This window comes from Choloepus didactylus, chromosome 13 (genome assembly GCF_015220235.1).
Source record: "Choloepus didactylus isolate mChoDid1 chromosome 13, mChoDid1.pri, whole genome shotgun sequence".
In the NCBI taxonomy this organism is placed as follows: domain Eukaryota; kingdom Metazoa; phylum Chordata; class Mammalia; order Pilosa; family Megalonychidae; genus Choloepus; species Choloepus didactylus.
The window spans coordinates 77,434,876-77,456,096 of NC_051319.1; the positions used below are offsets into that span (position 1 = coordinate 77,434,876).

Here is a 21,221-nt window from a genome sequence, read left to right on the forward strand (position 1 = left end):
AAACATTGCTAAAAGAAATCAGAGAAGACCTAAATAATTGGAAGGACATTCTGTGTTGATGGATTGGAAGTCTAAATGTCATTAAGATGTCAATTGTACGCAAAATAATTTACACATTCAATGCAATCCCAATCAAAATTCCCACAGCTCAGTTGTAGAAATGGAAAAGCCAATTATCAAATTTATTTGGAAGGGTAAGGGGCCCCAAATAATCAAAAACAATTTGTAAAAGAAAAACAAAGTTGGAGGACTCACACTTCCTGACTTTAAAGCATATTACAAAACTACAGTGATCAAAACAACATAGTACTGTCATAACAATAGATATATCAACCAATGGAGTCTAATTGAGAGTTCAGACATAGACCCTCACACCTATGGCAAACTGATTTTTGATAAGGCTGCCAAGTCCATTCAACTGGGAAAGAATAGTCTCTCCAGCAAATGGTGCTGGGAGAACTGGATCTCCATATGCAAAAGAATGAAGAAGGATCCCTATCTCATACCACATACAAAAATACATTAAAAAAGAAAGACCTAAATAAAAATAAGAACCAGGACTATAAAACTCCTCAAAAAATTGTAGGGAAACATCTTCAGGATCTTGTGTTAGACAATAGTTTCTTAGACTTTACACCCAAAGCACAAGCAACAGAAGAAAAAATAACGGGACCTCATGAAAATAAAAAAAATAAATAAAACTTTTGTGTATCAAAGGTCTTTGTCACAAAAGTGAAAAGAAAACCTACTAAATGGGAGAAAATATTTGGAAACCAAATATGCAATAAGGGTTTCATACCCAAAATATATAAAGAAATCCTACAACTCAACAATAAACAGACAAACAACCCAAAAGACTTGAATAGACATTTCTCTTAAGAGGAAATACAAATGGCTAAAAAGCACATGAGAAGATGCTCAGCACTTTTAGCCATTAGGGAAAGGAAAATCAAAGCCACAATGAGATGCTGTTTGCCACTCACTAGAATGACTGCTGTTAGCAGAAAAAGAAGTGTTGGCAAGGATGTAGAGAAATAGGAACTCATGTACATTGTTGGTGGGAATGTGAAATGGTACAGTCACTATGGAAGACAGTTCGGCAATTCCTCAGAAAGTTAACTACAGAATTACCATACTATCTGAAAATCCCACTTCTAGGCTTATAACCAAAAGAACTGAAAGCAGGTATTCAAACAGATATTTGACACTAATGTTCTTAGCTGCATTATTCACAATAGTCAAAAGGTGGAAGCAAGTGTCCTTCAATAGATAACTGGATAACAAAATATGGTATATAAATACAATGGAACATTATTTCACTGTAAAGCTGAATGAAGTTCTTATGCATGCTGCAATATGGAAGGACCGTGAAGACATCAGGTTGAGGGAAATAAGCCAGAAACAAAAGGACAATTACTGTATGGTCTTACTTATACGAAATAAGCAGAAGCAAGTTCATAAAATCAGAAACTAGAACACCGTTTACCAGGTACAGGGTGGGAGTGGGGAATGGGTAATTTTCAAATGGGTGCAAAGTTTGTCTTTGGGGTGATGGAAAAGTTTTAGCAATGGGTGATAGTGATGGAGGCACACTTTGTGGTTGTAATTAACAGCACTGAAATGTGTATTTGAAAGTGGATAATACAGGAAATTTTAGGTTATATATAAATTACCAGAAAAGAAATCCATAGAACTGTACAACATAAAGAGTGAACCCTAATGTAAACTATACACTATATTTAATAGCATTATAATAATGTTTCATCAATTGTAAAAAATTTACCATGATAATGCAAAATGTTAATAATAGGGAAAGCTGTGTGTTTGAGAGAGGGTATATGGGAACTCTACTTTCTGTATGATTTTTCTATAAAACTACAACTGCTCAAATAGAAAAAGAGAAAGAAAACATACATAAATTGGACTTCATAAAAATTAAGAACTTTTGTTTATCAAAAGACTTTATCAAGAAAGTGAAAAAGCCTACAGAATGAGAAAAATAGTTGGAAATCATATATCTGATAAGGTTTAATATCCAGGATATATACAGAGGGTCCACACTGATCTAGGTGATAGGGTGAGATACTCCAGAGCACCATTCCCCCATAGAAGTTTTAAACAACAAACAAGATCTGGCAGAACCATCCTTCTCAAAGCTCCAGAAAACAGTTATGGGGTGCAGTAGTGGATCAAGCACTGAATCAAGAAAAAGGCCACACAAAAATGGTAGGATAGTGTGGTTTCCTTGATGTTCTTCCCCCCATTCTCACACTGGATCAGTCAGGTCCCTGGTTCCAGCTCCACAGGCAGCAGAGTAATCCTCATTCACATATTGGGCGCATGTATGTCTGCGCCAATCAGAAGAGTGGCAACCTAAAGGACTTAATCAAGACATTCATCACAGTCTTGTTTTCCCAGTATTTGTCCTGAATCTGGAGGAAGCTCACAGAGATCTCCTTGAGATCACTGTAGGAGAACTGTTAAATCTCCGCAGCTTGAGGTGGGGAACTGCTTGCAGTGGGACAAACATTGTGGCAACTGAGATGGTGAAGAACTGCATTTCCAGGGGAAACAGGGACAACCTGATCTGTGTAAATGGAGGAATTCATAGAAACAGAAAATAATGGTCAAAGGAGCAGGATAAAGCATTAGAAATCATCAGCGAGGAGGACAAGATCTGGGACATATCAGGTGTTCTGGGTTGCTAAAGCTGCCAAAATGCAAATTACCAGAAATGGTTTGGCTTTCACAATGGTGGTTTATTAGTTACCAAACTTATAGTTTTAAGGCCATAGAAATGTCCAAATTAAGGCATCAAGAGGTAGATACCTTCTCTGAGTATAGCATCTGGGGTTCCTTTGTCACATGGGAAGGAACATGGCAATGTCTGCTAGTCCTTCTCCTGGGTTCTGGTTTCAAAATGGCTTTCTCTAAAATGTCTCTGGTATTCTCTCTCTTAGCTTGTCTGAACTCTCTTCAAAATGTCTCTGCTTTTTATCCTCTCATAGAGGAATCCATCAAGGGAACCAAGACCCACCCTGAAGGGACAGGGTCACATCTCCATGGGAACAATCTAATCAAAAGGTCCTACCGACAATAGGTCTGCCCCCACAAGATTGGATTAAAAGAACATAGTTTTTTATGGGGTACATAACAGATTCAAACCAGCACCCAAGACAAACACCTTTAAAAAGTGGTCCTAAATATGTTCAAAGAAACTTTCAAACACCACTTTCAATAATGCGCAGAGCATCTAGACAGAGAAAGTCAATAAGGAAACAGAGGACTTGAACAATACTATAAAACAACTAGACAAAGTAGACATATATAGACCAATTCTTCCAACAACAGCAGAGTATACATTCTTCTCAAGTGCACACAGATCATTCTCTAGTATAGGCCATATTTTAGATTACAAAACATGTCTCAATACATTGAAAACATCAAAACAATATTAAGTAAGGAGAAACTAAGATGGCGGCTAGCTGAGACAGGGTGAAAAAACACCTCCGTGAGAAACACTAGCTAAAAACCATAAAGTGACCCAGAATACCAGTTACAGCAATGCACCAGCTGGACAAGGTCTCCTAGCTCCAGAGGGGCCGTATACTTGGTGAAACCAGGAGTCTGCATTCTGAAACGAGCGAGTAAGCTGGCTGGAAGACCCGCAGCCACACGGTGGTCTGGGGAAGCCAGGGCTCAGCGTTTGGAGACTGGCTGGCTCTTTTAAAAAAAAAAAAAGGGGGAAAAACCCAGGAGTGGCTGCAGCTGCAATAGTGGGAACCATTCAGTAAAATACAGCAAGAGGGGGCTGGGCCGGCCTCTCGGTGTCTGGCCAGGAAGATAGCTTGCTGCAGACACCCTTGGGTCCGGGGGAACGGAGGGGAGAGCCGGAAGCAGAAAGAAATCCCGCAGCTAACAGCTGGCCCCCCGGAGGGCTGGATAAACTCCTGCCCGGGGCCATGCCCACAGCCCACAGCCCCAACAGTTGTCCTGGAGCTGGGAAGGAGGAACTGTGAGGGGGGGGTTGAGACATCCCTTTCGGCCATTTTTGCTTCAGGCTGAGAGTGCGCCGCTGCACGGCGCAGCGGCCCAGGGGCCCAGGGCTCCCCTTGAGGGACGGCGCACACTGGTGACATAGCATGGCATTCCCTCGGCTGAGCTCCTGGAGGATCGCAGATGGGAGGGGGGACCCGCTCAGAGAACCCAGGGATGCTATGCCAAGTCCGGTGGTTTGTGGACCAGTGAGAGAGAGGGTCTGGGGCTGAACTGAAATGAAGGCTTACACTCTTGCGGCAGCCTTGAATCTCCAGGAACCTGGGGGATTTGAACATTAAAACTGCCCCTCCTCCCTGGCCACCCATACACATGCCCCACATTCAGGGCGGACGGCTCCAGCAACACACCCAAACTGAGTTCTCCAACTGAACCCACAAGAATCATTTCCCCACACAATGTGGGAACAAGGTTGAGAACTGACTTGAGGGATATAGGTGACTCAAGACTCCCTCTGCTGGTTAGTTAGAGAAAGTGTATGTCACCAAACTGTGTTTCTGAAAAATTAGATCGATATGCTTTTTTTGTTTTTACAACTTGAAAGAACCGTATAAGCAAAGCAAATGCCAAGAGGCCAAAAACAACAGAAAATCTTAATGCATATGATAAAACCAGACGATATGGAGAATCCAACTCCAAACACACAAATCAAGATATCAGAAGAAACAGAATACCTCGCAAAATTAACCAAAGAACTACAATTGAGGAATGAAAACATGGCAAAGGATTTAAACGACATCAAGAAGACCATGGCCCAGGATATAAGTGACATAAAGAAGACCCTAGAAGAGCATAAAGAAGACATTGCAAGGCTAAATAAAAAAATAGAAGATCTTATGGAAATAAAATAAACTGTTGGTCAAATTAAAAAGACTCTGGATATTCACAATACAAGACTAAAGGAAACTGAACAACATCTCAGTGTCCTAGAAGTCCACAGAACAGAAAATGAAAGAACAAAAGAAATAATGGAGAAAAAAATCAAAAAAATCTAAATGGAATTCAGGGATACAATAGATAAAATAAAACATCCAAATCTTAAGACTCATTGGTGTCCCAGAAGGGGAAGAGAAGGGTAAAGGTCTAGAAAGAATATTCACAGAAATTGTTGGGGAAAACTTCCCAAACCTTCTACACAATATAAATACACAAAGCATAAATGCCCAGCAAACTCCAAATAGAATAAATCCAAATAAACCCACTCCGAGACATATTCTGATCAGACTGTCAAATACTGAAGAGAAGGAGCAAGTTCTGAAAGCAGCAAGAGAAAAGCAATTCACCACATACAAAGGAAACAACATAAGACTAAGTAGTGACTACTCAGCGGCCACTGTGGAGGTGAGAAGGCAGTGGCATGACATATTAAAATTCTGAGAGAGAAAAATTTCCAACCAAGAATACTTTATCCAGCAAAACTCTCCTTCAAATTTGAGGGAGAGCTTGAATTTTTCACAGACAAACAAATGCTGAGAGACTTTGCCAATAAAAGACCTGCCCTACTTCAGATTCTAAAGGGAGCCCTACCAACAGAGAAACAAAGAAAGGAGAAAGAGATATAGAGAATTTTAACAGACATATATAGTACCTTACATCCCAAATCACCAGGACACTCACTCTTCTCTAGCGATCATAGATCTTTCTCCAGAAGAGACCATAAGCTGGGACATAAAACAAACCTCAAGAAATTAAAAAAAAAAAAAAAAAACTGATTATACTCAAAGCACATTCTCCAACCACGATGGAATACAAATAGAAGTCAATAACTTTTGAACTGTAACTCCACTATTTACTTCCTACATGATATAAAATACACAAACTCTAAGGACAAATCAGTGGTTTTGAACTCAATGTAAAATATGTAATTTTAGACAACTATATAAAGGTGGGGGAATGAAGGAGTATAGGAACATAGTTTATGTGTCCTATTGAAGTGAAGGTGGTATCAAAGAAAAACAAGACTGATATGGATTTAAGAGGTTAATTTTAAGCCCCACAGTAAACACAAAGAAATTATCAGAGAATATAACCATAGAAATGAAAAGTAGAGTTTGGGTTAAGAGAAATGGGGGAAGGGGCAATGGGGAGTTAAGAAATCGGTGTAGGGTTGCTGTTTGAGGTGAAGGGAAATTTCTAGTAATGGATGGTGGGAAAGAGCATTACAACATTCTAAATGTGATTAATCCCACTAACAGAAGGCTAGGGAGGGAGTGGAATGGGAAGATTTAGGCTGTATATATGTTTCCACAACTGAAAAAAAAAAAAAAAGACAGTCTAACTAGATGACAATTGAATGCTAAGGATGAACTTGGATGGGATTGGAGGATAGAGGACAGGTGGTTCAAAGGGACACAGTTGAGACATAAGGAAGAGGAAATATAGAATGTAAGCTTTGTATCATTGTTGAATCTCTTGTACTTCTTAGCTGCGCTTAATGGAATTGCATAAAAGAATGTTCTTGTTCATGGGAAGTGTATCGTGAATTATAGCGTATGTTCAAGGATATGTGCAGCTAACTCTTATATGTTCAGAAGACAGAGCAATAGATGATGGATGACAGATAGGGAGGGAGGGAAAAAATAGCGATGTGACAGCATGTTAAAGTTGGTGAATTGAGCTATCGGGGGAGGGGGGTCAGGGTATGATGGAATTCTGTATATGGGGCTAGTATTGTTTTTGCAACTGTTTATATAACTTTGAATTTATTTCAAAATAAAAAATATATATATTAAGTATCTTCTCCATCCACAATGGAATGAAGCTAGCAATCAGTAACAGAGGGAGAACTAGAAAATTCACAAATATGTGGAAATTAAATATACTTTTAAACAACCAGTGGATCAAGGAAAAAATCACAAAGGAAATCAGAATATATAAAGAACTCCTACAACTCAACAACAAAATGTCAAACAATTCAATTAAAAAATGAGCAATGGGCTTGAAGAAACATTTCTCCACAGAGCCAATAACCACATGAAAAGATGCTCAACATCATTAGTCATTATGGAAATTTGATTTAAAACCACAATGAAATACTTCTTCAAAGCTAAGATGGCTTCTAACAAAAAATGGGAAATAAAAGTGTTGAAATGGATATGAAGAAACTGGAACACTTGTATACTACTGTAAGAAAAGTAAAATGATGCAGCCACTGTGGAAAACGGTTTGGTGGTTCCTCAAAAATTTAAATATAGAATTATTACAGGACCCAGCCATTCCACTGCTAGGTATATCCAAAAGAATTGAAAACAAGGACTTAAAACAGATACTTGTTCACAGAAGTACTATTCACAATAGCAAAAGGGGGAAACAACACAAGTGTCCATTGACAGACGAATGGATAAACAAAATGCTGTATATATATTCAATGGAATATTATTCATCCATTAAAAGGAATGAGGTTCTGATACATACTACAACATGGATGATCCTGGAAACATTATGCTGAGTGAAATAAGCCAGACACAAAAGGTCAAACATTTTATGATTCCATTTATATTAGGTATCTAGAATAGGCAACTTCATAGAGACAAACAGTAGAAGAATAGTTACCAGGGTCTGAGGTAGGGGGAGGAAAATGAAGAGTTACTGCTTTGTGAGTACAGAGTTTCTGTTTAGGATGATTAAATGTTTTGGAATAGATAATGGTGATGATTCCACCAAATTGTGAATATAATTAATGCCATTGAATTGTAAATTTTAAAATAGTTAAAATAATAAATTTTATTATATGTCTACATCTATAGCTATATCTATATATATGTATCTTACCACAATTTTTAAAAAGAGAGACTAAAAGGATTTTAGAGAAAATGACACTGAAGGAAAAACAATCCAATATGTGGATAACGGGAATTCTTAAAAGAAAAATTCCAAAGCAAGGGGAGATAACAAACACTAAAAGCTCTAATTTAAAAAAATAAACTATGTATTGAAAGAGTGCATTATATATCCAAGACTGTTGACCAAGAACTACCAACACTAAGGATTAGTTTAGTAAATTAATGGACTTTACAGAAAAAGAAAAATGCTTTGATCATCTAGGGTAAAAAGAGCAACTAAGTCATGAGTAATGGAAAAAAAATTAGATTATCATCAGAATTTTCAACAATAATATTTTCAACAATAATATTTTATACCTAAAGAAAATAGAATAACATAGTTAAGATATTCAAGAAAATATGTGCCGAGAATTTTATACCCAGCTAAATTAACTCTCTATAAGAACAAAGAAATACTGATAAAAACATGCAAGTAACATAGGAGATATTGTTTCTTTGAATACTTTTTGATGAACCTACTAGATAATGAGCACCACACAACCAAAATTTACTAGAGAAGTATCAAAATAAAGAATGGTGGTGAGCATTTAAAATATTTACTTACAGGAAAGACTAACCAGGGGTTGAAAACGTGACAGTATAGAAAGTTATGACTCTATGCTCTGACAATGTAGGTATGGGGGAGAATGACAGAGAGTATAGGCAAAAACATTTTAACTGTTTTCAGTACTCACACTGAAGGGCAGAACTAATATTGGTATCCTGAGATAAATAATTATGGAATATTCTAATTCTATCACTCCCTATGTCCCTAAGAAACAGGATTCTTGTGGTAGAAGACAGGAGAACACAGGTAATAAAAAGAAATTAAGTAAAAACCCATATCCCTGAATTTGAATTGGAAATACCAGTATAAACTCACGAAATGGGTATATATAAAAATAAAAGTATATGCATATCCATCCAGCCTACATTATGGTTTTGAAATACCATTTCCCACATAAAGATAAGTAGGGCTTCTTGGTGAAATGGCTGATTCCAGATCTGAAGCAAGGAAATGTACAAGATAAGCCTGGAACACCTTGTCAAGGTAGCATGGAACCTATCAAAGACTACAGACCAGATCATGTCATAAGGAGTCAGGATATTACCACAATAAATTTTTTTTAAAAGAACCATAGACCTATACAACACAAAGAGTAAATCATAATGTAAGATATGGACTTTAGTTAATAATATATTTATATTAATATTGGTTCATTAATTGTAACAAATGTACCACACTAAGGCAAAATGCTAAAAGGGAAAACAGTGTGTGGGGTGGTATATGAGAATTCTGTATTTTCTGCATGATTCTGCTATAAACCTTTAACTGTTCTAAAACATAGAAAAATTAAAAAATAAAAAAAGGACTCAAGAATCAACTTAAAAAGGCTTCCACTGGCCAAAGACAGGAAAATTTGAACTTCAATAATAATTGCAATGCATTGAAACCCATCATATATGTTTAAATCCATGAGTTCATAATGATATTTTAAAAAATTGATTGGTTACCTTTAGAGGAAAATAGGGAAACAATTCATCTTTAAACCTGATAAATAAATCAAGCTATTATCCTGTGTTCTCTGGGTGAACCGTATCATTGAGTAACCAAATAGTACATGAGGGGTAATGTCTGTTGATAGAAGTATTCTATGTAACCTTTCCCCATAGTCAACATCCCCTTTCAATATGAACAAGTTAGGGTGCTCACTGCCCAGACACCCCTGAAGATGGAGAAAGAGATTGAGAGGAAGTGTTAGCAACAAACAAGATAAGATTTAACAAAAGTCTATGGATACTGAACCTTGATATTAGATGCTGGAATGTTGGAATAGCTGGAAGGAGGTAAATGACATGGTGGAACTGTAACCTGTTACATCCTTTGAAATTTGCTCTATAGCTATTCATTGAATTGTGCTTTGAAAGTCTTCACTTTTCTGTATATACTCTATATTGCATAACAAGGAAACAATTGAAACTGTGGAACCGTAACCCATAACAATTTTTGAAATTACCTATATAACTGCTTATTGAGCTGTACATCGAAAGTTAACACCTTTCTGTATGTGTGTTATATTTTACAATAATGAAAATAGCTGAAGTTGTGGAACTGTGACCAATGACATTCTTTGAAATTTGCTCTCTACTTATGAAATCGTATTTTTAAAGTTATCACTGGTATGTATATATATATTAAAGCTCATAATAAAAAATGGATTAAAACAAACAAAAAGTATTCTATGTAATAACTAAAAAAGAAATGATAAAATTAAAATACCTCTATTTTGCTAACTTCAGTCAAATGGTGGCTCTAGCCATAAGGCATCAATGGCTACTAACATTACAAAAAACAGAGACATTCAGACATAACATGTCTCCTGATGAAAGAAGACAATACTGTCCATAGACTTACCAAAAGGACTGAACTAGTGACTAATCCAGCCTCTAGATCTAATTGCCAATTTGCAGGAAATATACAAGACAGAGTAAAACACTGAATTCCACTATGACTATGCAATCAGCCAAATTCAAAATGAGAGAAACTCAACAAAGCAAATGGTATGGGCTCTTCACAGAAAAGCAGCAAGGAAAAGAAAGGTATGGAGGAAGTGCCTGGAGTTTAAAAAAGATTTTTTAAATATATCAAATCTTATTTAAATAAAAAAGACAAGACCAATTTGGATAAATATAACACAATAATATAAGATAATATTGAGGGAAAGAACTGGGTGAGGGCTATATGGGAACTCTTTGTACCATCTTCACAACTTTTCTATAAACCTAAAATTATTGACTAAAAATTTATTTAAAAAAAGGCTAGGATGGCTATAAGCAAAAAGAAAGACAATAACAAATTTTGGTAAGGCTGTGGAGAAATTGGAACCCTCATACACTTCTCATGGGAATGTAAAATGGTGTGGCCACTTTCGAAAACAGCCTGGCAGTTCCTGGGGTTACCTTGTGATCCAGCAATTCCACTCTGAGGTATATAACCCAAAGAAATAAAAACCTATGTCCACACAAAAACCTGTATGCAAATATCATAGCAGCATTATTTATAATAGCAAAAAAACAGAAATAATCCAAATGTCTATCAACTGATGAACAGATAAACAAAATGTAGTACACCCATTCAATGGAATATTATTCAGCAGTAAAAAGGAATAAATACTGTTACAGGCAACAACATGGATGAACCTTGAAGACACTATGCTAAGTGAAAGAAGCAAGTCCCAATGGACCACATATTGTATAATTCCATTTATATGAAATATCCAGATTACGTAAATCCGTAGAATCAGAAAATAGATCATTGGTTGCCTAGACTCTTGGGGTTTGGAAGGTAATGGGGAATGACTGCTGTTGGGCTCAAGGTTCCTTTTTGGGATGTTGAAAATGTTCTAAACCTAATTGGTGGTTGAGGTTGTACATGTCTGTGAATACACTAAAAACAGCTGATGGGTAAATTATATGGTATCTCTCAATAGAGCTGCAGTAAAAAAGGGGGGAGGCTAGATTAAAGTAAGTGGATGCACACTTGAGTAACAAAACTAAAGAAATGCAAGGAACCAATTACAGTAAAAGTCAAAATAGTGGTTACTTTTGGGAGAAGAGAATGTGTTGCAATTTGCATAAGGTCCACGGAGGGTCTTCTGGGGTGACCATAAAAATTTCGTTTTTAATCTGGTGGTGGAGCTATACATTTGCTTTGAATTTTTCGGTATCTGTGTTTTGTTTTACAGCAAAGATTTTTTTAAAAGGGACTCAGTAGCAAATCTGTTTCAAACACAACATGAGTCAGCTTCATAGAATCCAACCATATTGAGTTTGGCTCTGTAGATTATGCCTCAAGGAGCTTCTTTTAGTGGAAGGTTTAAAAAAAAAAAAAGAGCTAGAGAAAGAAGTAGGTCAAATTATATATTAGTTGGCACAAAATTTATAAATATTGTACTAGAGGGTTTAGAAGAAAATGCAGTTTTGGGCCAAAGGATAGAGTTACGAAGTATATCAGAAACAGAATTCAAGCTATACATTATGGAGAGAGGGTAGAAGTGGAACATAGAGAGATCTTAAGGCTATATCGTGACCAGAGGCAAACACAGAGTGGGCAGTGCAGGGAAGGGGGGATGGGGCAGTTTGAGGGACCTTGAACCTGAAGAAGGAAGCTAACATCTACTGAGCATGTATTATATTGTTAGCCTTTTTGTGCATTAAATCATTTAATTCTCACACACACAAAAAAAAACAAAACGATGAAGCTGGTTCTACTATTATTTCCATCTTACAGATGAAATGGCTGAGGTACAGAGAAGGGCTGTGCAGGGCATCAGTAATAGGTAGAGTTGAGAAGGTTCTCTGAGGCATGGAGTTTGAATCCTGACCTCCTGAGTTAGAATCCTGGTTCTTCCATTTACCAGCTATGTGACTTCAGGCAAATTACTTTACCTCTCTGTGCCTAGTGTCCTCTTATTTAAAATGGGATGATAACAGTAGCACCTACTTCACAGGATTGTTGTGAAGATTAAATGATTTAACACATGTAAAGTATGTGGAACAGTTCCTGGTATAAAGTAAGTACTCATTATTGTTAGCTGTTACAACAAAATAAGAGTTGCTAGGAAAATGTGAGAATTATTTCTCTCCCTCCGTTTCTTGTATTCAGTTGTACACCTTGGTCTCTTTATATCCTTCACAATCGATTATTTTTACATTAGATTGCTGTTACACATTCAACTGAGACCATGCTATTTTTTGAGGCACCTAGAATGGTACAGTTTTAAAAATGATTGTTGGTCTTCACAATGAGAATGTCATTTTCCAGGAAATAGGAAACTTGGCAGTTCCTATTGCAACACAGAGGTAAATGATTTACAAATTTTTGTAGACTGTAGAGACTAAAGGTAAACAGAGGAGGCCATTCTGCCAAGGGTGGGGTACAGCTTAAAGCAAGCATGGATTTACCATGAAGGATCTCTGCACTGGTCTCCTGGAGCTGTGGCCACTGAGCCCCAAAGGGCAAGTGTGGCAGGAGCAGTAGCCAGTATGGCAGGGGTCTATAGGGCCTTTCTGTTATGTTACCATTGGAGGTGTCATTCTTCGTAGCACCAACCCAGACAGAAGGTAAAGGAGGGATATGGACAGGGTTGTAGGAATGACAGATAGACCTAGGGAAAAGAAAAAGAGATTGCTAGGAAATGCCAGGAAGGATCTCAAGACATACATACTTTCCATAAGAGGTATCTTTTAATACTAATTCTGGAGCTCTATACCAGCGTGTGGCCACATAGTCCGTATAAATGTCCCCAGGAGCTGCTAGTGTTCGTGCAAAACCAAAGTCACAGAGCTTAGTAATTCCTGACTGGGATACTAAAATATTCTCAGGTTTTATATCTCGATGAATGATCTAAAAAACAAATAGAAGATATAATATATTAAAATAAGGTTTCATTATCTAGACGATTTCTCAAAAATTATACAGAGAAAATCTAGCTAATTAAGACATTAAAGCTATTATCTTACCATATAGAAAGGATTATCTACACAATGCAATAATTGGTTAAATATTTTCAATTCTTGCCCCTCCATCACCTCACAATGAAATGAAGCCAAGAAAACAGACATAATACTAAAAAGGTAAATCATACCCCTATAAGGAAAAGTAATCAAAAGAACTTAATGAAAAAAATAGCTTTCCCTTAACCCCATGTCCCACCCCAGCTACTGCCCTCTCTCTCATTTCCTTCACAGCTAAACCTCTTGAAAACATTATCTGTACACAGTCAACTTTCTGACCACCTATTCATTCCTCAGTGTAATACAATTTGTCATCCACCTCCACCATTCTATTAAACTGTCACAGCCAAGCATGTCAACCACCTCTTGTTGAGACATCCAATAGGCACCTCTCAATTTAATCTTACTCGATATCTTAGTGGAAAGACTTCTCCCCCCCCTTCCTCAGTTTCTGGAACCTCAAACTCTCCCAGTTTCCTTCTATTTCCCTGTAGTTCCTCCTTCTCTACCTGTTCCTTAGATGTAGGGTTCTGCTCTTAGGTATTCTTCTCTTCTTATATATCATGTTTCCTGGCCAATCTAATATACTGTTACAGCTTTAGTATATCTATACAACGTATGACTTCAAAATTGCTATCTATAACCAAGGTCTCTCTCCTGTGTTCAGTCCCACAAGGCTGACCCGCAGGGAGCTCAAACTCTGAAAATCCAACAGTCCATTAGCTCAGTGAATGGACCCAACATTCACTCCATTGCTCAAGCCAGAAACCAAGGCATTTTTCTCCCTCAGCTCCCATACTATTTTAATCTATCTACTTCTCTCCATAGTCTAGATCCCCTCAAGTCTGTCAACAAAATTACTTCACGAGTCAACCAACTTGTCTCCCTGAATCCTCTCTGATTCCCTCCAATCTACTTCCCACAATGATGTCACAGCACTCTTTTAAAATCACATATGTGATTGTGTCACTTTTCTATTTAAAACTCTTTAAGGATTCTCTATCCCACAGGATCAATTTCAAACTACTTAAAATAGCTGTAAGCCCTTATAGGATTTGGTCCCTACTCATCTCCTCTTCCTAGCCTATAGAAATGATGTTGGTTTCCCATTTTCCAGATTTTGTCTCATTTCTGTGCATTTGCTGATGCTATTCCAACTGTCTAGAATGCTTTGCCTGACCCATTATCTCCACAGGTTTCAGCTTAGACATTTGTATTAGAAGTCTCATCTATATATTCACACATAATTCTGTACTTTCCCCATCAAAGCATTACTGTTAATTGCCTGTTAACTTTTTTGAACTTTTTTGTAACTCCCACTAGACTGTGAGCTCCATGAGGCCATATATATATATATCTTATTCAACTATAACCCTAGTCCCCAGTACAATGCCTACAGTAAAGGAGACATGCAAAAAAAAAATTATCAAACGGATGAAATAAGCATATACTCATTACCTACAAAGTATCATGGTATGAGTGAGAATTTTTCAGTGACAGATATCTGGGATACTCCTTTGTTTATACAATTAACTGCCATAAATCCATGGGGAAATTTAACTAAGCAGGAGGAGTAGGAGAAAAAATTGTTTATACAATTTACTGCCATAAATCCATGGGGAAATTTAACTGAGCAAGAGGAGTAGGAGAAAAAAACTGGTAGAAGCCAGAAATCACAGAAAGCCACAAAAGGAGACCAGGTGATGGAAGCAGAGATGCAAGTCAAGGAACTCCAAGGACTACAGCAAACCATCACCAGAATGCTACAGACTCCAAGAGAAAACATGGCCTTACTGACACCCTGATTTGGGACTTCTTGTCTCTAAAACATGAGTCAATAAATTCTTGTTCAAGCAAACCCATTGTGTGGGGTTTTTCAAAGCAACTCTAGGAAACTAAGACACCATTACTGGTGAGAATATAAAATGGTAGAGCCACCTTGGAAATGTCTGGTGGTTTCTTAAAAGTTTCTTGAGGTTATCTCCTCAAGAGAACTGTAAACATATATCCACACAAAGACTGTGCACAAATGTTCATAGCAGCATTAGTCATAATAGCCAAAAAGTGGAAATAATCTAAATGACCATTAATTGGTGAATGGATAAACAAAATGTGGTATATCCATAATATAAAATATTATTCAACAAAAAAAAGAAATGAAGTACTGATATATGCTACAACATGGATAAGCCTCAAAAACATTATGCTAATGTGGCACGACTCCCAGGGATGTGCCTGGACCCAACATCGTAGGATCGAGAAAGCCTTCTCAACCAAAAGGGGGAAGAGAAACAAAACAAAATTAAGTTTCAGTGGCTGAGAGATTTCAAATGGAGTCAAGAGATCACTCCAGATGTTACTCTTATGCATTATATAAATATCCCTTTTTAGTTTTTAGTTTATTAGAATAGCTAGAAGGAAATATCTGAAACTGCTGAACTGCAATCCAGTATCCTTGATTCTTGAAGATGAGTGTATAACATTATAGCTTATACAGTGTGACCTCGTGTTCGGTTTGCTAATGCTGCTGTTAAGCAAAATACCAGAAATGGATTGGCTTTTATAAAAGTGGTTTATTTGGTTACAAAGTTATAGTCCTAAGGCCATAAAAGTGTCCAAACTAAGGCATTAATGAGATAATACCTCCACTGAAGGAAGCTCAACGGCATCTGGAACACCTCTGTCAGTTGCGAAGGCATGAGGCTGGCATCTGCTGGTCCTTTGTTCCCGGCTTGTATTTCAAAATGGCTTTCCCCAAAATGTTTCTGGGCTTTTCTCTCTTAGCTTCTTCAGCTCCTGTGCATCTGGGTTCCTCTCTTAGCTTCGCCAGGACAAACTCTGGGCTCCATCTCTCAGCTTAGCATCTCCAAGTGTCCTTCTGTCCGCATCTCCAAGCATCTCAAGCATCAGCATGCATCAGGGTCGGCTTCTAGCATCTCTGTCTGTTCCCAAGCATCTCTTAAAGGACTCCTGTGATCTAATTAAGACCCACCCAGAATGGGCAGGGCCACACAACCATGGAAATAATTCAATCAGAGTTATCACCCATGGTTGACTGAGTCACATCTCCATGGAAACACTCAATCAAAAGTTCCAACCTAATCAACTCTAATATGTCAGCCCCCACAAGATTATATTAAAGAATATGTTTTTTGGGGGGACAGAACATATCCAAACTGGCACACCATGTGATTGTGAAAACCTTACGGCTCACACTCCCTTTATCCAGTATATGGACAGATGAGTAGAAAAACAGGGAAAAAAAGTAAATGAATAATAGTGGGGAAGGAGGGGTATGGGATGTTTTGGGTGTTCTTTTTTACTTTCATTTTTATTCTTATCTTTACTTTTATTTTTTGAAGTAATGAAAATGTTCAAAAATTGATTGTGGTGATGAATATACAACTATCTGATGATACTGTGAACAACTGTTGTACACTTTGGATGACTGTATGGTATGTGAATATATTTCAATAAAATTGCATTAAAAAAAATTATGCTAAGTGAAGGAAGCCAGATGCAAAAGAGTACATATGGTAGGAGGTCATCTATATGACATGAACAGAAAAAGCACATCTATTGAGACAGAAAGCAGATTAGTGGTTGCCAGAGGCTGGGAATGAAAATGGGAGTTGGTTGCAAATGGGCAAGATGGATCTTTGGGGAGGGTTATGAAAAATGTTCTTAAACTAATTTGCTAATTTACTAAAAATATCAATTTATTATACATTTGAAGGGGGTGAATTTGGGTGAATTTTATGGTGTATAAATTATACTTCAGTAATACTGTTTTAAAAAATGACATGTATCTTTGCCCTTATAGTGCTCACAGTCAAGTGGAAGAGACAGATGTTAATCAATCACATAACCACACAAATACAAAAATGCAGCTGTCACAAGTGCTATGAAAAAAAGGAACATGATACTACAAGAATCTAAAATGAAGACCTAACTCAGCCACAGAGAAGTGGGCAGGCATCCTTGGGAGAAATTCCACTTGCACTGAGATCTGAGGGATGAGTAGGGGGAAACTAGGGGAGAAGAGAAGGAAACAGCAATCCAAAAAAAAGGAACCCGCAGGTGCAAAGGTCCTGTAATAGGAGTGAACATGGTAATTACTGTAAAATATATGTTGATAAAGCATATTGGAAAGGCAAAATTTGTTTCTTTTTTGCAAACAGTAATTAAAGTTTTAGAAACCTTTCTCTTCTTCATTATCCTATTCTTTTGACCTCCCCCCCAATTCCCTTTTGTTAAAAAAATATATGCCTGCATATACAAATATGTACATGTACCAATGAATATGCATACAGATGTTTGTTATCTGGCTGCTTTCCAAACAAAATAGCATTTTCCTCATTCTGCAGCATATTCTAATCACAGGTTTTTAAAATTAAGCTGTTATGGGGAGACAGCATAGTCAAAAGGAGCAAGCATGGACCATGGAGGGCTTCTGGTCTCCCCTCCACCTCTTATTCGTTATACAACATTGGGCAATTTATTAACCTCTGAATTTGTTTCCTTGTTTATTGGGATATAGTTAAAAAGAAATGTTCTTCTCATCTCAAATGGCTAATTTTGTATCAAATCAAAAGCAACACATGGATGAAGACAATGGCAGACCATCCGGGGAAATCTCTCAACTATTTAGTCAAAACCTGTCCTAATGATTTTCTTGCCCATCCTATACCATACTATCACACTGAGTATTTATATCACAAAACTTAGTATTTTATCATTTACACTTTTACTCTTAATATGTCATCTGTTTAAGTCTATTTTCTTAACGATAAAATAAATTCTTTGAAGGCAAAACCTGTTTTCTCCTTATTTTGTATCCCTGATATCACTTAGCATACACTAGTGAATCTATTCAAACTCTCTGATTAGTGTGTTAAGTAAATGCAACAAACTGATAATATAATGTTCCTTTTCTATAAAAGTATCTATACACAGTAGGCACAGAATAACTTGTATCACTTTTGTTATGACATCTTTAAATTCAATTCATTCTTTCAATAAATATCTATTGAAGATACAAACTTAGGCAATGAATAAGACAAAGTCCCGGAACCATCATGGAACTGCAGTCTGGTAGGGAAAACAAATAATAAGCAAGTGAACAAATACATAAACAAAAGAAATACAGATTGTGAAGGCACAATCTAAAACTACTCCATAAAGCAATCGTAACACTGGGGAAAAGTATCAAAATCAAATTCTTCAGAACTCTGGAAACTAACCAAAAGCTTGCAACTATCAGGGAGCATTTATTCAAGAAAATCAGCTGAATCCTGGTAAGAACAAAGTTTGGTGGTGTTTTAATCTGCCCTATAACCATTCCCCTCACCAACTCAGGTAGCCTTGAAAACCAACAACTCCACAATCACAGTGAAAACCAGTAGTCACCAGAAGGAGAATAGGGTTGGAGCTTGTACCGGTTTGCTAATGCTACCGTTATGCAAAATACCAGAAGTGGATTAGCTTTTATAAAGCGGGTTTATTTGGTTACAAAGTTACAGTCTGAACTTGTCCAAATGAAGGCATCAACACAAGTATACCTTCACCAAAAGAAGGCCAATGGTGTCCAGAAAACCTCTGTTAGCTGGGAAGGCATGTGGCTAATGTCTGTTGATCCCAGGTTGCGTGCCAGCTCCACTCTCAACTCCTGTGCATTCTTCAAAGTGTCTCTCTTGGCTGCAGCACCGCTTCTGTCTGTGAGCTTTTATAGGACTCCAGTGATTTGATTAAGACCCACCTTGAATGGATGGGGTAACACCTCCATGGAAATTATCCAAAAGGTCTCAACCACAGTTAACTGAGTCATATCTCCATGGAAACACTCAGTTAAAGGATTCCAACCTAATCAACACTAATACATCTACCCCCACAAGACTGCATAAAGAACATGGTGTTTTGGGGGACAAAATAATCCAAACCAGCACAGAGCTCCTCCAAATCTCCATTCCCAGGAAATTGCCATAAGACACTTACCTTTACACTTTCTGGAAAATCCACCTCACAAAGCTTGTCTTCATTTGACCTGTCATATAACCTGTCTAGTACAAACAGCCATTCCCCAGGAGCCTTTGGTGAAAACAATTAGCAGCAATTATTAATTTGCAGCTGCCTGAGGTACAGAAAACAGTCTAGGAAAACAACAAGCTAACCAAAAAAACTAAAAAGATCCACAGTAAAAGGGTGGAATGGGACATTACAGGACTACATCCCCCCACGTAAGCTTTAAGCAATAAACCATCTTTCTCAAAGCTCTGGAAAAGTTAAAGGAATGCAGTAACAAGGCAAGCATCATTTTTTTTTAAAGGCAACTTTAAAAATTGTTGGCTTTCTTGGCGCCTTTGCTGGCCCATCCCCCACTCCCACACTGACTTGACACACAGCTGACCAACACTCCCAGTGCAGGTTCCTAGTCCTAGTTCTGGAGGCAGCAGAACAACCTTTGTGAACATAAAAAGATACATGTATGACTATTTGAGTCTCCCTGGTGGCACCCTGAAGAACTGAACAAAGTTACTCACTGCAGACTCTCTGTCCCAGAACTTGCCCTGTGTGTAAACGTGGCTCACAGAGCTCTCCTACAGAATGTGTAGGAGAACAATCAAATTACAGCTTACTGGAGTAAAGATTATCAGGTATGGGACATAGAGTGTGGTGTCTGTGACCAGAAGAAAACACCGTTTCCTAGAAGAATGGTGACATTCATATCCACAAAAACCAGAGAATTCCTAGGGCCATGTGCACATGCCTAGGACAAGATGCATAGGCAGAAAAGACCAAGAGGACACTAAAGTTGTGACTCAAGTTGATTTCTAAACTCGTTATTAAGACAGCTAAGTCTGAAAGAGACCACTCACACAGGCCAATCTGCAAAGACTGGAAGGGTGTTCTTTTTTTGTTTTTGTTTTTAGTTCCTTGCATTTGAGGGAAGCTGTGTCATAATAGTAGCTGGATACTAGTTTAGGAACAGATATCAGAACGTCTAAATTCCAAAGATAACATGTTAAAATACCAAAGTGCCCAGGTTGCACAAAAGATTACAAAATATACAAAGAAACATGAAATAATGCCCTATTTTAAGAAGCAGGATAAAGCATTAGAAAACATTAATGAGGAAGAACAGATCTGGGACATAACTTACAAAAACTTTTTTTTTAAATGTTGAAAAATATGTACAAAGACCTAAGCAAAAACATGGAAAAAGAAATGAAGGATATCAGGAAAACAAGAAATAAACACAAAGAGAATATCAATAAAGAAATACACGATTGCAAAAAGGCAAAAAACAAAACTGAAGACCACAGTTAACAGAAACAGAAAAATTCCATAAGGAGTTCAACAGAAGATTGGAGCTGGCAGAAGAAAGAATCAGTGAAATTGAAGATGACATCCAATCTGATGAGCAGAAAGAAAAGAAAATGAAGATAATGGAATAGAGACCAAGAGACCTGTGAGACAGCATCAGCTTACCAACATGCACTGTTGGAGTCCCAAAAGGAGAAGAAAGAGAGAAAGGGGCAGAAAGAGAAAACTCTGAAAACTATAAGAGAAGCAATATGTCACACACAAGAGATCTTCAATACCATAAAGCTACAGTGTCAAAACAGCATGATACTGGCATAAAGATAGACATATTGATAAACGGAATTGAATTGAGAGTTCGGAAATAGACCCCCAGATATACAGTCGACTGATTTTTGATAAGGTCCCCAAATCCACTGAATGGGAACAGAACATTCTCTTCAACAAATGGGGCTGAGAGAACTCAATGGCCATAACAAAAAGAATGAAAAAGGATCCCTACCTCAC

The 21,221-nt window shown here is 37.4% G+C and overlaps 1 protein-coding gene across 1 annotated transcript in view; it reads right to left on the bottom strand.

Annotated features, from left to right (window-relative positions):
• The window catches only part of CDKL3 (cyclin dependent kinase like 3), a 112,632-nt gene that overhangs the window by 55,834 nt on the left and 35,577 nt on the right, over positions 1-21,221 (bottom strand). The window contains 1 exon segment of the mRNA XM_037800791.1: positions 13,106-13,284. Within this exon segment, the coding sequence (XP_037656719.1) occupies positions 13,106-13,284 (179 nt within the window).